Source organism: Mauremys mutica, chromosome 15, assembly GCF_020497125.1.
Source record: "Mauremys mutica isolate MM-2020 ecotype Southern chromosome 15, ASM2049712v1, whole genome shotgun sequence".
Lineage (NCBI taxonomy): Eukaryota > Metazoa > Chordata > Testudines > Geoemydidae > Mauremys > Mauremys mutica.
The window spans coordinates 10,055,991-10,077,466 of record NC_059086.1 but is presented as its reverse complement, the minus strand read 5'-3'; the positions used below and the strand labels follow the sequence as shown (position 1 = coordinate 10,077,466).

At 52.1% G+C, this 21,476-nt stretch overlaps 1 protein-coding gene across 2 annotated transcripts; it reads right to left on the bottom strand.

Moving 5' to 3' along the window:
• Positions 1-4,189: 4,189 nt before the first annotated feature.
• Positions 4,190-21,259, bottom strand: LOC123350260 (DELTA-sagatoxin-Srs1a-like). 2 transcript variants are annotated; one of them, XM_044988751.1, is made up of 4 exons: positions 20,802-21,258; positions 17,295-17,404; positions 8,969-9,142; positions 4,191-6,422 (listed from the first exon to the last, which is right to left on the bottom strand). In XM_044988751.1, exons 3-4 carry the CDS (start codon positions 9,085-9,087, stop codon positions 5,993-5,995), a joined length of 549 nt encoding a protein of 182 aa, XP_044844686.1. In that variant the 5' UTR covers positions 9,088-9,142; positions 17,295-17,404; positions 20,802-21,258; the 3' UTR covers positions 4,191-5,992. The 2 variants fall into 2 exon arrangements, with proteins under 2 accessions (XP_044844687.1, XP_044844686.1); XM_044988752.1 differs by lacking the exon at positions 17,295-17,404 and having other exon boundaries at positions 4,190-6,422; positions 20,802-21,259.
• Between the last annotated feature and the right edge of the window lie 217 nt (positions 21,260-21,476).

Here is a 21,476-nt window from a genome sequence, read left to right as displayed (position 1 = left end):
CCTCTCTCTTCAATTAATACTCTAAGGGCAGCTTTGCTGTGATTGGACATAGTGGCAGAAATCTGAAAGCTATGTAAGGTAGCAACAAGGGCAGTTGTGTTTCTCCCAAGTTGATCCATTTGATAGGTTCTGGACAGAGGCCTGTGGCCACACATGGTGTGGTAGAGACTCTCCAATTCCCTGCAGGTTTCAGAGTAGCAGCCGTGTTAGTCTGTATCCGCAAAAAGAACAGGAGTACTTGTGGCACCTTAGAGACTAACACATTTATTTCAGCATGAGCTTTCGTGAGCTACAGCTCACTTCTTCGGATGCATAGAATGGAACACTGACAGACAGGAGATATTTATACATACAGAGAACACGAAAAGGTGGAAGTATGCATACCAACAGGAAGAGTCTAATCAATTGAGATGAGCTATCATCAGCAGGAAAAAAAAACTTTTGAAGTGATAATTAAGATGACCCATAGAAGGTGTGAGGAGAACTTAACATAGGGAAATAGATTCAATGAGTGTAATGACCCAACCATTTCCAGTCTGTGTTTAAGCCTGAGTTAATTGTATCTAATTTGCATATTAATTCGAGTTCAGCTGTCTCTCTTTGGAGTCTGTTTTTGAAGTTTTTTTGTTGCAAAATTGCCACCTTCAAGTCTGTCACTGAGTGGTTAGAGAGGTTGAAGTGTTCTCCCACTGATTTTTGAATGTTATGATTCCTGATGTCAGATTTGTGTCCATTTATTCTTTTGCATAGAGACTGTCCAGTTTGGCCAATGTACATTGCAGAGGGGCATTGCTGGCACATGATGGCATATATCATGTTGGTATTCCCTGCATTTCATTCTGCTTTCGCGAATTTCCAGTACATATTGCAGGCAGTGCACGTAGTTGTCAAAGGGGTTGGAGAACATGAGGATAAATGAGAACCTGGGCCACTCATACGCGAGAGCCCCTGCAACTCCCCAGGCACTGAGGTTCCTTTTCACAAACACACATATCTCCTTGCAGCCAGGGCTGATGGCTGGTGCAGGGGGGGATGAAGGTGTGACCGCTGTAACAGAAAAAAGCCATGGGGAGACAAGAATTCTTTTTTGTGACAGCGCATCCTCAGCAGGAGGTTATTAGAATCAACCATGAGTTAACAAAGCAGAGACTGCGGCGTTTAGTCACCCGATTACAGCATTGATAGTCTTGACAACTCTCACAATTTTATCATCAGTTTTAGGAATCTGGGTGTTTCTCTTAAAGCTCAGCTGCTGGAATCTCAGCTTTCATTTGTTTACAAAAAAAAGTCTAATTGTAGAGGGATGGGTGGTATCCCTTTAAATAGTATATGAGCCCTCTCATGGCGGTCACTGTGTTTAATGTTCTAGAAGTCACCCAAAACTAGTCAGAGCTGTAGTTAGTGGGTAGCTGGCAGGGCCGGCTCTAGGATTTCTGCCGCCCCAGGCAGAAAAGAAGAGCGCCGCCCCCCACCAGCGGCGCGGAGTGCAGCCCGAGCCCCCGCCCCCCCCAGGGGCGCGGCCCGCGGCCCCCGCCCCCCGAGCGGCGCAGCACCGCCCCCCCCCCAGCGGTGCAGCCCGAGCCCCGAGCCCTGGCCCGCGGCCCGAGGACCACCCCCAGCGGCGCGGAGCGCCGCCCTAGCCCCCGCCCCCCTCCCGAGCAGCGCGGCCCTAGCCCCCGTCCCCCCCAGTGGCGCGGCCCGAGCCCCGAGCCCCGGCCCGCGGCCCGCGCCCGCCCCCCCCCGAGCGGCGCGGAGCGCCGCCCTAGCCCCCGCCCCCCTCCCGCGCGGCGCGGCCCGGCCCGGCCCGAGCCCCCGCCCCCCTCCCGAGCGGCCCGGCCCGAGCCCCCGTCCCGAGCGGCGCAGCCCGCTGCCCTAGCCCCCGCCCCAGTCGAATGGCACGGCCCGCCCCAGTCTCCGGTCCTCCCCCCCGCCGAGCGGCGCGGCCGGCGGCCCTAACCCCTGCCGAGCGGCGCAGCGCACCGCCCTAGTCCCCGCCCCACAAGCGGCGTATCACGCCGCCCAAACCTAAAATAAGAAAACTAAACCCCGATCGCCGCCCCCTCCCAAGGCGCCGCCCCAAACACGTGCTTGGTAGGCTGGTGCCTGGATCCGGCCCTGTTTACAGGCCCAGCTACCAGGGACCTCCCGCAGGCATGACTGCAGAGGATTCGCTGGTCCCGCAGCTCGGGTGGACCTCCCGCAGGCATGCCTGTGGATGCTCCACCAGAGCCGCGGGACCAGCGGCTTCTCTGCAGGCACGTCTGCAAGAGGCCCCCAGAGCCGCGGGACCGGCGACTGGCAGCACGCCCCCTGCGGCATGCCGCCGTGCTTGGGATGGCCAAATTCCTAGAGCCGCCCCTGGGTGTAGTGTACTTGGACTGTTAGAAAGCCTTTGACAAGGTCCCTCTATAAAAGCTCTTAAACAAAGTAATGGAAATGTCCTCTCATGGGCTGGTAACTGGTTAAAAGATAGGAAACAAAGGGTAGGAATAAATGATCAGTTTTCACATAGAAGAGAGGTAAATACCAGGGTCGCACAAGGATCTGTACTTAGACCACTGCTATTCAACATATTCATAAATTAGCTAGACCAGTGGTTCACAAACTGTGGGTCAGAACCAGACATGCCAAACCCGTGGGAAAAAAATGCAGAAATTGGGCTTGTTTTTGGCTTAGTTGGCTTGTGAGTTGCTTGTTGGCTTGAAGCTTCTTATTTTTTATCGTCTCCTGGCAAACAGGGACGGGGGAGGGGAAAGCAGAGGGAAGTGGGGGATAGAGTCAGGGGTGAGCAGCGGGTCCACCACAGTTCCAGACTGCACGCCGGGGGGATCCTTTCACATCAAGTGTTGGGGTTCTTAGGGATTGGCTTGTTTTTGCCTTGTTTTGAAATGGGATTAGCTTGATTTTTCGCTTATTGTGAAAGTCGGGTTGCCTATTTACCATGTGAAAGTTGGTAACTGTGGTCAGGACCCTAAAGTGGGTCACGTCCCTGTTCTAATGGGGTCGCCAGAGCTGGTGTTAGACTTGCTGGAGCCTGGGGACAAAGCAGAAGCCCGAGCCCCACTGCGCAGGAGCTTCAGCCCTGACTGGCGGGGCTCAGGTTATAGCCACCCCTGCCCCGTCTGCGGCTGAATCCCTTGGGCTTTGGCCTCCCCACATGGGGCAGTGAGCTCAGGCTTTGGCTTTGGGCCCCCATCCGCCCTGGGCAGTGGGGCTTGGGCTTTGGCCCCCCCACCAGGGGTGGTAGGGGACAGGTGGGTTCAGGCTTTGGGCCCCCCTCCTGGGGTCATGTGGTAAATTTTGCTGTCAGAAGGGGGTCACGGTGCAATTAAGTTTGAGAATCCCTGATCTAGACAAAGGGGTGAAGTACAAAGCGTTACAAAGGGACCCCACAAAACTGGGTGACTAGGCAACAAAATGGCAGACATAATTCAGTGTTGATAAGTGAAAAGCACTGCACATTGGAAAGCATAATCCCACAAATACAAAAAAAGATGGGCCCTAAATTAGCTGCTACCACTCAAAAAAGAGATCTTGGAGTCCTCCTGGATAGTTCTCTGAAAGCATCCGCTCAACGTGCAGCTGCAGTCAAAAAAGGTAACAGAACGTTGGGAATCATTAACAAAGGGATAGATAATAAGACAGAAAATATCATATTGCCTCTCTATAAATCCATGGAACGCCCACATCTTGAATACTGTGTGCAGATGTGGTTGTCCCATCTCAAAAAAATTATGTTGGAAATGGAAAAGGTTCAGAAAAGGGCAACAAAATTGTTTAGTGGTATGGAACAGCTTCAGTGCAAGGAAAGATTAAAAAGAAAAGAGACAACAGAGGGGGGATTGTGACATACCCAGGATACAATCTGGACTGATGAACTGCTGTGTCCCCTCAGCTCTCTAAGTTGCAGTGCCTTTTACACTGCTATTGTGTGAGTGCTGCAGCCAGCCACTCATGAGTTACACTGCAGAGGGACACCAGGAAACTCCCAGTCCCAAACTTTCCCCAGGTATGTGCTTCTTGTACTGCCTCGCACTCTCCTGGACAATACAAGCTCATAGAAAGACTGGCATTTATTAATAAAAAATGATATGCACAAATCCTGTTATCCCAAATGGAGTTTTCCCAAACACTTCAATGCAAACACACCGGTTTAGATTAAACAATAAAACAAGTTTATTAACTACAAAAGGATAGACAAAGTGAATGCAAGTAACGAGACACAAGTCAGAACTGGTTACAAGAAAAATAAAAGCAAAATGCAACTAATGCCTAACTTAACAAACTGGAATGAATTCAAAGCAAGCTCTCACACCACATGTTCCAGCAGTTCTACTGACTGAACTTTCAGTCAAGATCCCTCCCCTGGTCCAATGCTCCTCCCTTTGTTCTCCAGGTGCCATGGGCAGAGAGAAAGGGAGGAATGATTTGTGGCATCCGCCCTTCCTTCTTTGAGAAGAATCTCCAGCTGAGGTTCAGCAGACAAAAAGTCTGTGTGGAGGGAAATGCCAAGCGCTTTCTTTGTAAGATGAAGTTTTTTGAGGGGCCACTCCCCAGTCTTCGAATATGTCTTATTAACACCATGCAATGGAATTGTATAACTTTACATACAATGTTGCTGCTCTCATTTTATCAGGACAATCATGGGCAGCAGGTATCATAGGCAGGGGAAGGTTGTGCCTCCCAAAAACAAACCTGGCGTGGCCACACCCACGCTGCACCCTCAATCCCGCTCCTGCCTTCTGTGGCCGAGGCTGGGGTAGGCAGGCTGAGGGTCGTGGTGCGCACAAGACACCTGGGCTGGGGCCACGTCACACCATGCCACCCGTACTACCGGTGCTGGGACCATGCTGCCTGCCCAGCGCTCCAGGATTGAGGGAGCTCCAGTTGCACTGCCCAACTGACCAGCACTGGGGGCATACAACATACATGCAACATACACGCAAACTGTGAAACTCGTTGCCAGGCGAGGGGGGAACCTATCACAGTTACTAGTCAAGATGGTACCCCATGCTCCAGGTATCCCTAAACCTCTGACTGCCAGAAGCTGGGACTGGACAACAGGGGATGGATCACTCAAAATTGCCCTGTTCTGTTTATTCCCTCTGAAGCATCTGGCACTGGGCTGGATGGACCATTGGGCAGATGCAGTATGACCATTCTTATGTTATGATCTTATCTACTTATCCCTTCCTTTTGGTTTCCATTAGAATTTGTAACTTTTATTTAAGTAGCTTAGCCAATTATATTTTACCTAGCAAGCACACATGCAATTAAAAACAACCTTATACAGCTATACCCAAAGGTCATGCTCTGAAACATATTTCCATGTACAAGAATTGTAGCTCTTATTTGCTAATAATTCTATATTCTCTTTTTTAGCATTACTTTTTGCAAAGCTTTCTGGGAGTTTTAACACCATTATAAATGCTTAAACTTCAGGTCTTCATATGACAACACCTGTTATTTCGGAGGTTAAAAATAAGCAAGAAACAAAACTTTTTAATAAAATGATAAAACTCTGGAGACCTTGATACTGCCCAGCCTGGGTAGACAGACATGGAATATTAGGGTTGGAAGAGACCCCAGGAGAACATCTAGTCCAACCCCCTCCTCAAAGCAGGACCAACCCCCAGCTATTTTTTTTTGCCCCAGATCCCAAAATGGCCCCCTCAAGCATTGAACTCACAACCCTGTGGTTAGCACACTAATGCTCAAACTACTAAGCTATTCCTCCTCCCATGTGCTAGTGCACTAAAAACAGCAGTGTGGATACTGTGGCATGGGCAGCAGCGCAGGCTAGACACCCAAGTATGTCCCCAGGAAATCAGGTGAGAGTGCACTTGGGTGACTAGTTCTTCCCAACACCCACACCACTCTGGCCATTCTTAGTGCACTAAAATGAGCAGAGCTGGCACATCGCTGTCTACTCAAGCTGGGAGAAAGAAAGTCACTATTTCCCACCAGCAGCCCCATTGTCTGTCACATTGGGTCAGGGATCTTTTTCCTTGATCTGCACTTTAATGATGGACTTATTTTGGTTGGACATGGTGGCCTTCACCTGGATCTTCTCATTGGTCACCTCCAGCTCGCCATCATCATCATCAGTGAGCCTCATTTTCTGGAAGAACACGCAATTATAGGGAGGGTCGTGGCTGTACATGCAATGGTAGAGGTGCTCCATGCTCTCGAAGTGCTTCCTGCCAGTGAAGAGCTCGAGGGCAAACTCATTGCAGTATTGCACATGGTCGTAGGGGTTGGAGAACATGATGGCCAGGGTGAAGGCATCGGACTCGTAGCTCAGCACCCCGACGCTCCCACGGGCTGTGTAGTTTGTTTTCACAAACACACAGCACCCAAAAGAGCCGGGGCGGATCTGGGGCACAGGCTCTATCTTGGTCCAGCCGCTGAAACAGTAAGTCCTGGAGGAAAACACCATGGGGTTCCTTCATTACACAACATCCCGAACAATAATTAATAACTGTGTCCCAGCAGTAGGGGAATCCTGAGCCTAGGGGATGGGGTAGGTCACAGTCCAGCCACTACATCTGCAGAGGGGACACACAGGTTGCTGGACAAGAGAGCACAGCCCCACCTCGGCCAGCCCCCAGGGCAGAGGGGTCATTCCTGCATGACCAAGGCACAAGGTAGTGGAGATAAGGGCTGGACCCCACCCTCCGACCTCACCTGGGCTGGGCTCTGCCTCCCCCACTGCCCTGCTCCCCACTCACACAGCTGCAGCCTGCCGGGTGGGAGTGCCTGCTGCAGAGCCTGGGCTGAGGTGCTGGAGCCCAGCAGCTTCCTGCAGGCTCCGGGATTGGGCAAGGAGGAGCCCTCCAGCCGCCGAGATAGCAGCAGCCAGGCTGGATCTAAGGCAGCAGGAGGAGCCAGAGCTGCCCCTCTGGGGCTGCACATGACAGGGCTGGGCGAGGGGGCTCTAGGTGGCAGGGTGTCTCTTGGGGGGCTTTGGGTTTTTACTAGGTGGCAGGAAGGTCTGGGCATCAGGGTGTTGACTTGGGGGGAAAGAAGGGGGAGTCTGGGTGACAGAGCTTATATTGCAAGTTCTGGGTTTCCCTAGAGTGTAGGGGACTCTGGGTGGAAGGATTTTTAGTGGGGGGTCACTGGCTGTCATGGTTTTTGTAGGGGGTCTCATCTGGGCTGGGTGTGTAGCGATTTAACTGTCAAGGGGAATTTAATATGGTTGAGGTGGGGGCCAGTTGGTGGAGTGACCTTCCTGTCAAAATTCCCCTAGGGGAGGTTGATTTTGAATTTGGTTGTTTTCTCACAGCTTTGTTCCTAATGTGGACAAATGCCAGCTGGGGCTTGTAGGTTTGTTATTTTTTTTTAAATCAAATCTGTACTGGATACTAACGAAAGTTTTCCTTTGTTATTTGATGTACAGACCAATGGGTTAATAAAAAAACACCTTTGTTTCAATAAATATATTGGGCTACTTTGGGGCTAGTATTTAAATGCCTTTGGGCTCTTAATGCAGTAAAAATCTGGCTACCCTGAAAGCCTTACATGGTTCTGCACATTATGTTATTAACTAAAGTGTTCAGAGACATACACAGCCGTATGATGTGTGTGTGTGTGTGAGTACACGTGTGTACATGTTTGTATGACTAGATGTGGGCATATACGTGTGAGTGTACATGACAGACATACATGTATGTGGAGGTGGTATCAATGTGAAATAAATACACTGAACACCTTTACATTACATCACAGGCCTATCGCCATGTCACCTGCCCCCAGTCCATCTCCTTGAGGATTAGTCAGACGTTCTACCCTCCCAAGAGGCTTCCAGCAGCTGTTTCCTTTCAAATCATCTGGCCAGGGAAACATTTCCTTCTTCTCCCTCCCCCCAACAAAAGTGTGATTTCCCTCTGAACACCCTCAACCCTAGTCCTGGACACATACAGGGGTGGCAGGTTTGTATAATTTTTGGTGGTGCCCAGAACAGGTCCAAGTCCTGCCCCCCCACCTTGTAAGCCAATATATATATATTTAAAAATAATGTAAAAATGTGAGGCCTCTAGGATGGGGCTGGGGATGAAGGTTTTGGGGGTGTGGGAAGGGCTCGGGCAGAGGGTCGGGTGCGGGGGTGAGGAATGTGGGGGGGGCGGGGATGAGCAGTTCACGGCGCAGGGGAGAGGCTCAGGGCTGTGGCAGAGGATTGGGGTGCGGGGGGTGAGGGCTCTGGCTAGGGGTGCGGTCTCTGGGGTGGGGCGGGGCCAGGGATGAGGAGTTTGGGGTGCAGGCAGGCTGCCTCCGGCTGGGGCCAGAGAGGACAACTCCCGCCAGCCTTCTCTTTGCTGGCGGCAGTGAGTTCCGGGGGAGGGACTCCTCTCATCCCCCTGGCAGCAAACTCACCTCACACCACTGTCACTGCACGTGCTCCGAGGGCCCCTCTCAGGTCCAGTAAGCCCCGTCGTCTCCCCTGTGTTGGGGCCGGGGCTGCCCTCACATGTGCGCCTCCTCCCCTGCTGCTGCCCCTCACTCTAGCCTCACTGGGGGTGGGGAATGGGGCTGCCCCTTGCCCAGCGTGGGGCAGGAGCAGTGACTGTGGGTGGGAGGTCCCCCTGTGCTGGTGGAGGGTCCCGCTGGAAAACGGAAGGGTTTGTCCATCTCAGGTGGAAGGGCAGGATCAGGGTCAGCCTCCCCTGGCACTAGTGGTGGGGGGCGCTAGGACCCTGTGGTGGCAGTTGATGCCGGAGTTGGCAGAACAGAGCACAGTGGGGAGCTGCAAGGGGCAGCCGCCCGCTGCCCAGGGGCGCAGTCAAGGACACTAAGGGGAGGCGCGTGGGGGCGTCAGGTGGGGTCAGGGGAGAGATAGATGGGATGTATGGGGACTGATAGATATTCAGCAGCAGACACATACCCCACACCCTGGCACATCTGTATAGACACCAGCCGCAAACTGACTTGCGAAGCCACGTGGAGGGGGCTAAGGGAACCTGCTTACCTGGGGTTCCCGAGGGTATCGCCTGTGGTGTTGTTGGTTATCTGGATGCCCACACACCTGGTTGCAGTCACATCCTGAAGCAGGTCTTCAATGCTAGTCATCTCATAGTAGTGAAGCATTGTTCAGCAGCAGCTCTGGCAGAGCACTGTTAGACCAGCAATAGAAGTCTCCCTACTGATTGGGGAGCAAGCAGATACCAGACACAGTGTTGGTATATAATACTCTAAATGCTCTTTATTGATTACAAAACAAACCTTACTCACACCACATTCACACCCCAAACATACTACAGTAACTCCTCACTTTAAGTTGTCCCGGTTAAAGTTGTTTCCTTGTTATGTGGCTGATCAATTAGAGAACATGCTCATTTAAAGTTGCACAAGGCTCCCTTAAAACGTTGTTTGGCAGCCACCTGCTTTGTCCACTGCTTGCAGGAAGAGCAGCCCATTGAAGCTAGCTGGTGGGGGCTTGGAACCAGGGTGGACCGGGAGCCCCCTTGTCAGCTCCCTCCTCCCCTAAGTTCCCTGTGCGGCAGCAGCCCAGCAGGCTATAGATTGCTGGGCAGTTCAGCTGTCCCTTCCCGCACTGCCATGTGCTGCTCCTGCCCTCTGCCTTGGAGCTGTTCCCGGGAGCCTCCTGCTTGCTGTGCGGGGGTGTGGGGGGGGGGGGGAGGGAGCAGAGGGGGTGCTAATGTCAGGGTGTCCCCCTCCCTGCTTCCGCCCCCTCACCCCCACTCCTGTACCTTCTCAATGGAGCAGGGTGGGAACACCAAAAGGCTCAGGAAGGAGGGAGCTTTCTGGCAGAAGCTGCTGTCTCAACTTGCTGATCTACTTAAGAAAGCAGTGTAATTTGTACATGCGCAATGTACTTAAAGCGACAATGTGCGTCTCTTTCGCTCCTACACATGGTGTGTGTCTCTGTCTCTCTCTGCCATGCCCTTGTTGGGATATGCAAGGGTTAAAGCAGAAAATTGGGAAACTGCTGGTGAACAGAGATGGCATTAGGGAGTAAAGGCACAGGCAAGTACCACTTATGTGCCTGACAGATAAAATGTAGGTATTTTTCTGTGTTTAATAGATTTAGGGCTACCCCTCTCCCGTCCATAAGAACATACCTAAGAACGGTCGTACTGGGTCAGACCAAAGGTCCATCCAGCCCAGGATCCTGTTTAACGACAGTGGCCAACGCCAGGTGCCCCAGAGGGAGTGAACCTAACAGGCAATGATCAAGTGATCTCTCTCTTGCCATTCATCTCCACTCTCTGACAAACAGAGGCTAGGGACACCATTCCTTTCCGATCCTGGCTAATAGCCATTAATAGACTTAAATTCACGGAGGTTATCCAGTTCTCTTTTAAACACTGTTATAGTCCTAGCTTTCATAACCTCCTCAGGTAAGGAGTTCCACAAGTTGACCGTGCGCTGCGTGAAGAAGAACTTCCTTTTATTTGTTTTAAACCTGCTGCCTATTAATTTTATTTGGTGACCCCCAGTTCTTGTATTATGGGAATAAGTAAATAACTTTTCCTTATCCACATCACTCATGATTTTATATACCTCTATCATATCCCCTCTTAGTCTCCTCTTTTCCAAGCTGAAAAGTCCTAGCCTCTTTAATCTCTCCTCATATGGGACCCATTCCAAACCCCTAATCATTTTAAATGCCCTTCTCTGAATCTTTTCTCGTGCCAGTATATTTTTTTGAGATGAGGAGACCACATCTGTACACAGTATTCAAGATGTGGGCGTACCATCGATTTATATAAGGGCAATAATATATTCTCTGTCTTATTCTCTACCCTCTTTTTAATGATTCCTGAAATCCTGTTTGCTTTTTTGACCGCCTCTTCAGAGAACTATCCATGATGACTCCAAGATCTTTTTCCTGACTCGTTGTAGCTAAATTAGCCCCCACCATATTGTATGTATAGTTGGGGTTATTTTTTCCAATGTGCATTACTTTACATTTATCCACATTCAATTTCATTTGCCATTTTGTTGCCCAATCACTTCATTTTGTTTACCCCTTTCTCCAGATCATTTATGAATAAGTTGAATAGGATCAGTCCTAGGACTAACTCTTGGGGAACACCACTAGTTACCCCTCTCCATTCTGAAAATTTACCTTTTATTCCTACCCTTTGTTCCCTGTCGTTTAACCAGTCCTCAATCCATGAAAGGACCTTCCCTTTTATCCCATGACAACTTAATTTACATAAGAGCCTTTGGTGAGGGACCTTGTCAAAGGCTTTCTGGAAATCTAAGTACAATATGTCCACTGGATCCCCCTTGTCCACATGTTTGTTGACCCCTTCAAAGAACTCTAATAGATTAGTAAGACATGATTTCCCTTTACAGAAACCATGTTGACTATTGCTCAACAGTTTATGTTGTTCTATATATCTGACAATTTTATTCTTTACTATTGTTTCAACTAATTTGCCCGGTACTGACATTAGACTTACCAGTCTGTAATGCCAAGATCACCTCTAGAGTCCTTTTTAAATATTGGCGTTACATTAGCTATCTTCCAGTCATTGGGTACAGAAGCCGATTTAAAGGCCAGGTTACAAACCATAGTTAATAGTTCTGCAACTTCACATTTGAGTTCTTTCAGAACTCTTGGGTGAATGCCATCTGGTCCCGGTGACTTGTTAATGTTGAGTTTATCAATTAATTCCAAAACCTCCTCTAGTGATACTTCAATCTGTGACAGTTCCTTAGATTTGTCACCTACAAAAGCCAGCTCAGGTTTGGGAATCTCCCCAATATCCTCAGCCGTGAAGACTGAAGCAAAGAATCCATTTAGTTTCTCTGCAATGACTTTATCGTCTTTAAGCGCTCGAGGGGCCCCACTGGTTGTTTAGCAGGCTTCCTGCTTCTGATGTACTTAAAAAACATTTTATTATTACCTTTGGAGTTTTGGCTAGCCGTTCTTCAAACTCCTCTTTGTCTTTTCTTATTACATTTTACACTTACTTTGGCAGTGTTTATGCTCCTTTCTATTTGCCTCACTAGGATTTGACTTCCACTTTTTAAAGGAAGTCTTTTTATCTCTCACGGCATCTTTTACATAGCCCATCTCCCCTGTATAGGCTCCCCACATCCCAAAAGTTTCCCCAGTTCCTAATGAATGTAAACCCCTCTTCTCTACACCATCATCTCATCCACACATTGAGACTCTGAAGCTCTGCCTGCCTACCTGGCCCTGCGCGTGGAACTGGGAGCATTTCTGAGAATGTCACCATAGAGGTCCTGGATTTCAGTCTCTTCCCTAGCAGCCTAAATTTGGCCTCCAGGACATCTCTCCTACCCTTCCCTATGTCATTGGTACCTACATGTACCACGACCACCGGCTCCTCCCCAGCACTACACATAAGTCTATCTAGATGCCTCGAGAAATCCGCAACCTTTGCACCAGGCAGGCAAGTCACTATACGGTTCTCCTGGTCATCACAAACCCAGCTATCTACGTTTCTAATGATCGAATCTCCCATTACTAACACCTGCCTTTTCCTAGTGACTGGAGTTCCCTCCCCTGGAGAGGTAACCTCAGTGCGAGAGGCAACCCCAGCACCATTTGGAAGGAGGGTCCCAACTATGGGAAGGTTTCCTTCTGCTTCCATTGACTGCTCTGCTTCCCTGGGCCTTTCATTCTCCTCAACAGCGCAGGGGCTGTCTGAGCGGAGGTGGGACAATTCTACAGTGTCCCGGAAAGCCTCATCAACATACCTCTCTGCCTCCCTTAGCTCCTCCAGTTCTGCCACCCTGGCCTCCAAAGCCCGTACGTGGTCTCTGAGGGCCAGGAGCTCCTTGCACCAAATGCACACATACGCCACCCACCCAGAGGGCAGGTAATCATACATGCTGCACTCAGCGCAATAAACTGGATTGCCCCCACTCTGCTGCTTGGCTTCTGCCTGCATTGTCTCCTAGTTAATGAAAGGGTTGCTTCAAGCAAGAAGTTTTGGATGTAGTTTAGTTTATAGGTTTTCAAGAGAACGGGAGGGAAACAGATGAAAACAGCAAGGGATCCTTGCCCCCTTCCCACTCCCCTTCCAAACTCCCTTGTGAAACTCTCTGTTAGGAGCCCCTGGTCGCAAAGCTCCCTGGTCACTTATGCACTGCTTTACAAAGCCCTGGCCTGTGTGATAGCCTCGCTCACTGATTAAGGCTCAGTCGATTACCAGAGGCTTCTAGCTTTCAGACCTTCCTTTGAAGTTCACAGCTTCCAACTGCCAGCCACACAGAGCTGTAACTAGGTATTTTTGCGTCCGAGGCAAGAATATAAAATTGCACCCTCCCCCAGGGCCGGCTCTTTGGTGGAGGGTCCCTCAGACCCTCTTGGAGGGAAGGGCCTGCCGCCGAATTACCGCCGAACAATGAATGAAGGGGCGGTGGTAGAGCCTGTGATTTTGGGGGGCCAACTCATGATTTTTGACTGCTTGGGCTGGCAATGTTGCTTCCAAGATGGTCTTTGGTTCCAGTCCAGTTCCAATCCAGAGAGGGACTCACAGGTTAAGAGAAGTGGGAGGTGCTGGATATCAGCAGTGGCCACTAGGGATTAGCAAGTGTCCTGAGAATGCTGGGAGTTCAGGTCTGCAGGGCAGGATCAGAGGTGGCAGGTTTGTAGAAAGTTTGGTGGTGCCCAGAATCCACCCCCACCCAAACTCTGCCCTCTCACCTGCCCAAGGCTCTGGGAGGGAGTTTGCATGAGGTAGGAGGTCTGGGGTGCAGGCCTTAGGCTGGGGCAAGGGATTGGGGTGCAGGCTCTGGGAGGGAGTTTGGGGATGGGAGGGGTGTAGGGGGATGGGGCGCAGGGGTGAGGGCTGTGGGTTGTGGCTGCAGATGAGGGGTTTGGCGTGTGTGGGGCTCAGGGCAAGAGTCGGGGTGAGGGCTCTGTTTGGGGCTGTGAATGGGAGGTTTGGGGTGTGGGAGGGGCTCAGGGCTGGGGCAGAGGGTCATGGTGTGGGGGGGTGAGGGCTCTGGCTGGGACAGGGGATATGGTGTTTAGGGTGCTGGAGGGGCTCAGGGCTCAGGCAGAGGGTCAGGGTGTTGGGGGATGAGGGCTCTGGCGGGGACTGGGGATAAGGTGTTTGGGGTGTGGGAGGGGCTCAGGGCTCAGGCAGAGGGTTGAGGGTGCAGTGGGGGAGTGAAAGCTCTGGCTAGGGGTGTGGGCTCTGGGGTGGGGCAGGGCAAGGGATGAGTTTGGGGTGCAGGCAGGCTGCTCCAGGACAGGGGCCAGAGAGGAGGACCCCCCCCCAGCCCTTTCCCTGCTGGCAGCAGTGAGCTCTGGGGGAGGAGCCCCCCTTTCCTGCCCCCTCAGCAGCACACTCACCCTCACCACTGTCACTGCATGTGTTCCTAGGGCCCCTCTCAGGTCCAGAAATCTCCCCCGTGGTGGGTGCCAGGGGGCACTGCATGCTCCTCCTCCCCTGCTGTTGCCCCTGACTGTAGTCTCACTGGGGGTGAGGGATGGGGCTGCCCCTTGCCCAGCATGTGTCAGGAGCAGTGACTGTGGGCGGGGGGGCCCCCCTGTGCTGCTGGAGGGTCCCATTGGAAAATGAAAGGGTCTGAGGGAGAAGGGCAGGCTCACAGTCAGTCTGCCCTGGCAGTGAGTAGGGGGCACTAGGATCCTGTGGCAGCAGTAGCTGCAGGGAGGCAGCATGGAGCTGCTCTACTCCAGGTCCAGGAAGGGGTCGGAGAGCAAGTCAGGGCCAGGGGACACTCAGGGATGGCGCAGGGGGGCAGCAGGTGGGGCCGGGGTGAGATCATCTCGGTTATAGATATCTCTGTGCCTGTCAGCGGCTTCCCCCCCCCGCCACTTTCTGCGCCCCTGGGCTTTTTGCGCCTGAGGCAAGTGCCTCACCCTTGTGACAGCACTGCAGCCACAGCACAGGGTCCTTCAAAAAAACAAACAGACTGACAAACACAAGCTCAGCACACAGCAAGTAACCCCCAAACATAGGCGCTGACTTATATGGGGCTCTGGGGCTTTAGCCCCAGGAATATTCCCAAGCAGGGGCTCTGCTCCACCAATGTTTTCTCCCCTGCTTGGAGCGCCCCCCTGCCGCCACCGCCGCCAGGGTTGGAGCTTCCCCCCTCCCAGCCCCAGAGCTTCCCTGCCTGAACGCAGACCAGACAGCGTGTCTCTCTCCCTTGCCTCGGCTGCTGCCGGCTGCTGCCTAAGGGCTAATATAACACAGCAATGCAAGCTGCTGTTGCTTGCTGGAGCACCGGCCGGGGGAGGGGAGCGGAGTGGAGGGGGCTGTGCCATGTTTGGCAGCCCTCCCCTCCCGCTACCTGGAGGAGACACAAAGGGGACTTCCGGCCAGGACTTGGAGACTGACCTCACTCACCTGAGCAGCTGCTGGTGCTTCCGTGAGTGTTTGAGCCTATGATTCCCCCCCCAGCCCCAGCCCCAGCCCCCACTCCTGCCCAACGCTGGGGAAGGGGCAGCCCCATGCCATCCCCTCCCACCGTCCCCCAGTGAAGCTATGGTGAGGGGCAGCAGGCTGCAGCAGGGGTCAAGGAGGCAGGAAGCCATATGTAAAGGCAGTGCCCCTCCCCTCCAGCACCCACCCACCACAGGGCAGATGGGGGAGGGGATTCATAGACCTACCTGAGCAGCTGGGGCTTGGGTGAATTTTATGACACCCTGCTCCTCTGCCCCATAGCCATCACCGTGCAGACCCCACTTCTGCCCCATGCTGGGCAAGGGGCAGCCCCATCCACAGTGAAGTTATGGTGAGGGGCAGCAACACGGAAGGCCACCTGTGATGGCAACCCCCCCCACCCCCTAGTACCCATCATAGGGGAGGTGAGTGAGCTTTCTGGACCTGAGAGGGGGCCTAGGAACATGTGCAGTGACTGTGGTGCAGAGTGAGTGTGCTCTGGGGGGCAGGGGGGGAGAGGAGGGGTCCCTCCCCTGGAGCTTGCTGCTGCCAGTGGTGGTGATGGGGAGTCCTCTCTGGCCCTAGCCCTGGGGCAGCCTGTCTGCACCCCAAGTTCCTCATCCTCAGCCCTGCCTCATCCCAAAGCCTGCACCCCCAGCACCGAGCACGCTCCTGCACTGTGAACCCCTCATCCCCAGCCCCACCCCAGAACCCTCACCTGAGGGGAAAAACGTGCAACTTAAATTTGGTGGTCAGTTTGGAGTATCATTGTATTTAGCACAATATTTGATTATTTTACACCCTTCAAAGTATGTAACTGGTCATATACAGGTGTTTTCTCTGAATACTGTCTGTGTGCCTCAGTTCCCCCAATGCATTTCTTAAGGCTCTAGATGGTGGGATAAGGGGGTGTGATTGTTGTAAAGCCCTAGAGGGCCAGTGTGATGCCGTCTGCACAGATAATGGCTGCAACCCTGCCTCCAGGCAACTGATGGCCTGGGCCACCCCCCTGCAAGGTGCCAACTGAAGGTGTTGGAGAACAAAGAGATCAGGTGGCCTCCTAATGCCTGGAAAAGAGACAAAGGCCAGAGGAGGGAGTGTCAGTGTCTGTGCAGACTTCTGGGAAGCGCATGGTGTGGAAGGGGATGCTGGGATGCTTTGGAACAACTCCATACAAAGCCAGTCAGGACTCTGGGGGAGCCTCCTCTCTGAGCATACTGTCTCCAAGGCAAGAAGCTTACACCTTCCTGGGTCTGACCTCGGAGCATTCAGCATGCCCTTCCATGCTGTGCACTTTCCGCAGTGAGTCTGCCCAGGCAGGTCCTGGGGCAACCAGAGGTCCCTGCACCCCAACTCTGCAGTCAGATGTGACTCTCAGCCAGACAGTAAAACAGAAGGTTTATTAGATGACAGGGATACAGTCTAAAACAGAGCTTGTAGGTACAGAAAACAGGACCCCTCAGTCAGGTCCATCTTGGGGGGTGGGGAGCCCAGACCCAAGTTCTGGGCCTCTCCCGATTTCCCCAGCCAGCTCCAAACTGACACTCCCTCATCTGGCCTTTGTGTCTCTTCCGGACAAGGAGGCCACCTGATCTCTTTGTCCCCAACAGTCAGTTGGCACTTTGCAGGGGAAACTGAGGCACCCACACAGTATTCAGAGAAAACATTAAGAACATTCCCACTTTGTCACAACAGGTGCAACAAAATTTAATACTGTATATTAAAGCAGGCAAGTGCTGCTTCTGACTTTCCACTTTTAATTGACCCTTGTAATCTTGTGGTGCTGACGCATTGTAGCTTCATTTTATATCAGCTTACAGGGTGAGAGCGGGGGGGGGGGAGACCACCGTTTTGGGCCCCACCAAAAATTATACGAACCTGCCGCCTATGCCCCCAAACACAAGCAAACATGCACGACAGACAGTCACTTACCCAAGGATGCTGTGTTTGCTCCTCCTCCTTCACCTGGAGAACTCCCTTGCAAAACTCTGTTAGCAGTCCCTGTTCGCAAAGCTCCCTTCTCCTTTTAAGGGTTTGATAACCTGAGGAATGTGGGAATCGAAAGGATGCCTTTTTGGGTAAAGTAGTGTTATCTCCCTCCCCCTTTCTTTCCTAGCTGCACAGACGAGGTTGGAGTCATGGCCCCTTTCTCCCTCCCCTGCAAACTGCTGATCCAAGGAGTTCATGACTGTAATTATAGCAAAAAAGTGTATCTTCAAAGTAAAACTTATTGGTAGAATAAGCTAGTAAGGTAAATAGAAATCAGGGGTGGGGATAATTATATTCAGTATAGAGTTATTAATATTCATTGTATGGGCATTCATATTATTCCATAAGAGTTTGGGGGTGTTGTAATAAATGTAGGCATTTACATACTAATGTAGATAAAAAGAGTATGATGTAACTAATCCACTGCTTACTGGACAATTGGGTCCAGGGGAACAAGTACCACAATAAAGAATCCCATCCACTCAAATCCGCCTCTGGGCCAGCCTGTTCTTCTTCCAACAGCTGTCTCCCCTCCCTCCATTCTTGCTGCCTTGTAGAGTGTGAGGCTACATTAACAACGTGTTAACCCTCGAGGGCTCAACCGAGTACTAGTGTAACAATGCTGCCTTTGGTGGGATACAACTGAGAGTACCAATTCAGTTCAAATTGCTTAGAGCAGGGCAGTCACAGTCCCAGGCTTGTGGTTCTCCACCTCTAAGCCACACCAAACCAGCCAAACAGAGAGGACTTCAGTCTCACCCCACTGGCTAATTATAAATCATACAAGCAATTCCCTTAGACACTCCAGTTTCCCAGTATCACCACCAGTGCTACTCGTTATGGGGACTGTAGAGAGGTTAGTAGGGAGTCGTCTCTCTCTGGGGCGGCAGGGAACCACACCGCCTCACTAAACTTGGGAAGAGGTCTTGTGGGGAATTAGTTCAGCCACAGGAGTCTTCCTCTGTGGCCTCTGGGAGGGCAGAAATAAACACAGTAAGCCCAGGCCCTAGGTCAGGGCGGAGCAATGGTGAGTCAGGCGCTCAGGCAGGGGCTGAGCAACAACAGTATATAATAGTAAGCCCAGGCCCTAGGCTCCAAAGAGCCGGGGAGAGAGGGGTTCTGCCACCCGCGAGTTGGGTGGCAGGGGGGACGCAGGCCCAGCCACTCCACTGCGTCCCAGCCCAGGGCTCTAGCAGCGGCCAAAGACCCGCTGCTGCATCAGAGGGGATCCTGGCCGCAACACACTGACATGGGCTCTGGCAGTGCTGTAGCCAGACTAGGGTTGGCTGCCCCCGGGCTACTTCCAGACTCCCCCACTTGAGGTACCTGAGTTGGGGTGGTGTCCTCAGGGGGGTCCAGCACCATGGGTTTCTCAGGATAGCTGGCGAGGAGTAGACTTGGCAACTCCTCCTGGTAGCTGGCGTAGGGCAGGTGAGGCCAGTCCTTGGGTTTACCACAGGCCGCTGGGGTTCCCAATCATGAGATAGGCCGGAGGCGCCTGGCCTCCCCAGCGGCTGCTCTCTCAGTAGGGGGGCAGGGAGTGTTAGGGGGAGGTCTGGAGATAGGGGGGCAGGGGGTGAGCGAGTTTTAGGGGGAGGTCTGGGGATAGGGGGCAGGGGTTGAGTGGATGTTAGGGGGAGGTCTGGGGATAGGGGGCAGGGGGTGAGTGGTTGTTAGGGGGAGGTCTGGGGATGGGAGGCAGGGGTTGAGTGGATGTTAGGGGGAAGGCTGGGGATAGGGGGCAGGGGGTGAGTGGTTGTTAGGGGGAGGTCTGGGGATGGGAGGCAGGGGGTGACGGGGTGTTAGGGGGAGATCTGGAGATGGGGGCAGGGGAGAGTGGTTGTTAGGGGGAGGTCTGGGGATGGGAGGCAGGGAGCAGGGGAGTGTTAGGGGGAGGTCTGGGGATGTGGGGGGCAAGGGTGAGTGGGTGTTAGAGGGAGGTCTGGAGATGGGGGGCAGGGGGTGAGTGGGTGTTAGGGGGAGGTCTGGGGATGGGGCAGAGGATGTTAAGGGGAGGGCTGGGGATGGGGCAGAGGATGTTAAGGGGAGGGCTGGGGATGTGAGGATAGGTCGGTCTTGGGGTAACTGGGGGTGCTAAAGGGAGCCCCATTTGATACTCTCCAGTACATCACCCCCCTGGAGTGTAATCCTGGCCCAGTGCAGTCACGGTGAGTTTTGGCTCTGGTTGCAATGGGCCCAGGAGTTCAGCCCATCGGGGAAAAGCTGCTCCCCAGACGGCAGTGCCCGTGCTCAGACACACAGACTGCTCCCTGCGCTTGCCTGGTTGGTGGGAGGGGTAGCTCAGTGGTTTGAGCATTGGCCTGCTAAACCCAGGATTGTGAGCCCTAATCCTTGAGGGGGCCACTTAGGGATCTGCAGCAAAAATCAGTACTTGGTCCTGCTAGTGAAGGCAGGGGGCTGGACTCAATGACCTTTCAAGGTCCCTTCCAGTTCTAGGAGATAGATATATCTCTATTTATTTATTTCTTTTCTTTACCAGTCCCCTGGGAGCAGCCGGGGGGCCCGGTGGAAAGCCGCACACAGAGAACGGCACATTATAAGAACCCCAGGGAATGCGAGCGGCAGGGTTGGTCTCTAGGAGCACTCTGATGTTTCCCATGAAGAGGTTACTGGGGACTTCACATCAGCCATTCAAGCTGCCCTTACAGACTTGTTACTGGGCCACATTTGGAGCCTAACTTCAGTCGTGGGAGTGGGATTTTAGCCCTGCTTTAAGTGGAACAATAAGGATGGAGTTGCTAGCAGCACCTCCGTAGGACAGAGCCTAGATACTGTGGTTAGGGTGACCAGACGGCCTGATAAAATATTTAGTTTGGTCCCGACCAATGAGCATTTTGTCCCGATATTTCGCACTCTGTTTTTTTTCCCCTCCACTGGCACCCTCCTCACCCCCCACATGTGTCCTAATATTTTGCTCCTCTCATCTGGTCACCCTAAGTGTGGTGACTGCGTAGCTAGAGAGAGAGAAACTCTGCACAACGGTACATAGATAGACTCAGCAGAATTTGAGGGTTTATTTTAATTTCAATGGATAATATCAATGTTTATTTTTAAGCATTTTTTCACAGTTGCTTATGGAGGCGTCAGACAATAATTATTTAACAACAGTAGAGACTGAGATTCAAAAAGTTAAAGCTCTGTAGCCTCTATAACATAAATCATCAACCTTAGCTACCAAAATATACAAAGTAAATTGCTTCTGGTCAAATTCCAACTATTTCTCAAGTCGCATTTTTCTTAGTCTGCCTAGCAGTCAATGTTGATTATTATTGAGGGAAATATTGTTTTGTCGGTTTGTGCGTGCACACAGTGAAATCGACATTTGTTAGCATTCCCTGATTAAAATCTCATCCTCCCAAACCTACACAAAGACAGCAGCTGTGGACTCACTCAGAAAGCATTGCTGAGGCGCAATGGGAACCTACTTACCCTGGAGTGTAGCAGATCAACAGCCTCCTTCTTGTGAGTTACTTGGGGGTTTCCAGATTCTCTCTGTGCCTCAGAGGTTGTGGCTGTTGCTGTTTTCATTGGAAGGCAGAGCCCAGCAGTGGTGATTAATCAACTCTAGGCCTGTCTCTCCATATCACAAGAGAAAGGAAGGAACCTGGGCCAGCATTTATGGGAAATGAGCGGGTGGGAGAGGTACAGGATACATTGACGTTATCCTGGTGTGACCTTGGCTGTGCTGACCATGAAGGTTCCACAGCCGAATGGGAAAGGGGCAGCAACCTTTAAACTGGGCCACTCGAGGAGGATGCCAGATAGTTAATTGAGGAGAGGTCGTCGTCTAACAGGGTAAATACAGCAGTGATTGATGATGATGATGATGAAGAAGAAGAAGAACAAAGGCAGGAGAGTCCAATAGGGCTTTTCAGATCAAAGGATGCCAGCGCATTTACAGATGTCTTAGGTCCGTTCTTAACTCCTGTCTTCCAGTTTCTGGTGCTTGGCAACCATGCTGATAAGAAAGTTGCTGGGGCATCACGACTTGCTTACATTATAAAGGAAGCAGCAAAGAGTCCTGTGGCACCTTATAGACTAACAGACATTTTGCGGCATGAGCTTTCGTGGGTGAATACCCACTTCTTCGGATGCAAGCATTCA

Coding starts and splice junctions, on each gene's coding strand:
- LOC123350260 (XM_044988752.1), bottom strand. CDS start 9,087: ATGCTTCACTACTATGAGATGACTAGCATTGAAGACCTGCTTCAGGAT. Junction 6,423..8,968: donor GATACCCTCGGGAACCCCAG/GTAAGCAGGTTC, acceptor GTTTTCCTCCAG/GACTTACTGTTTCAGCGGCT.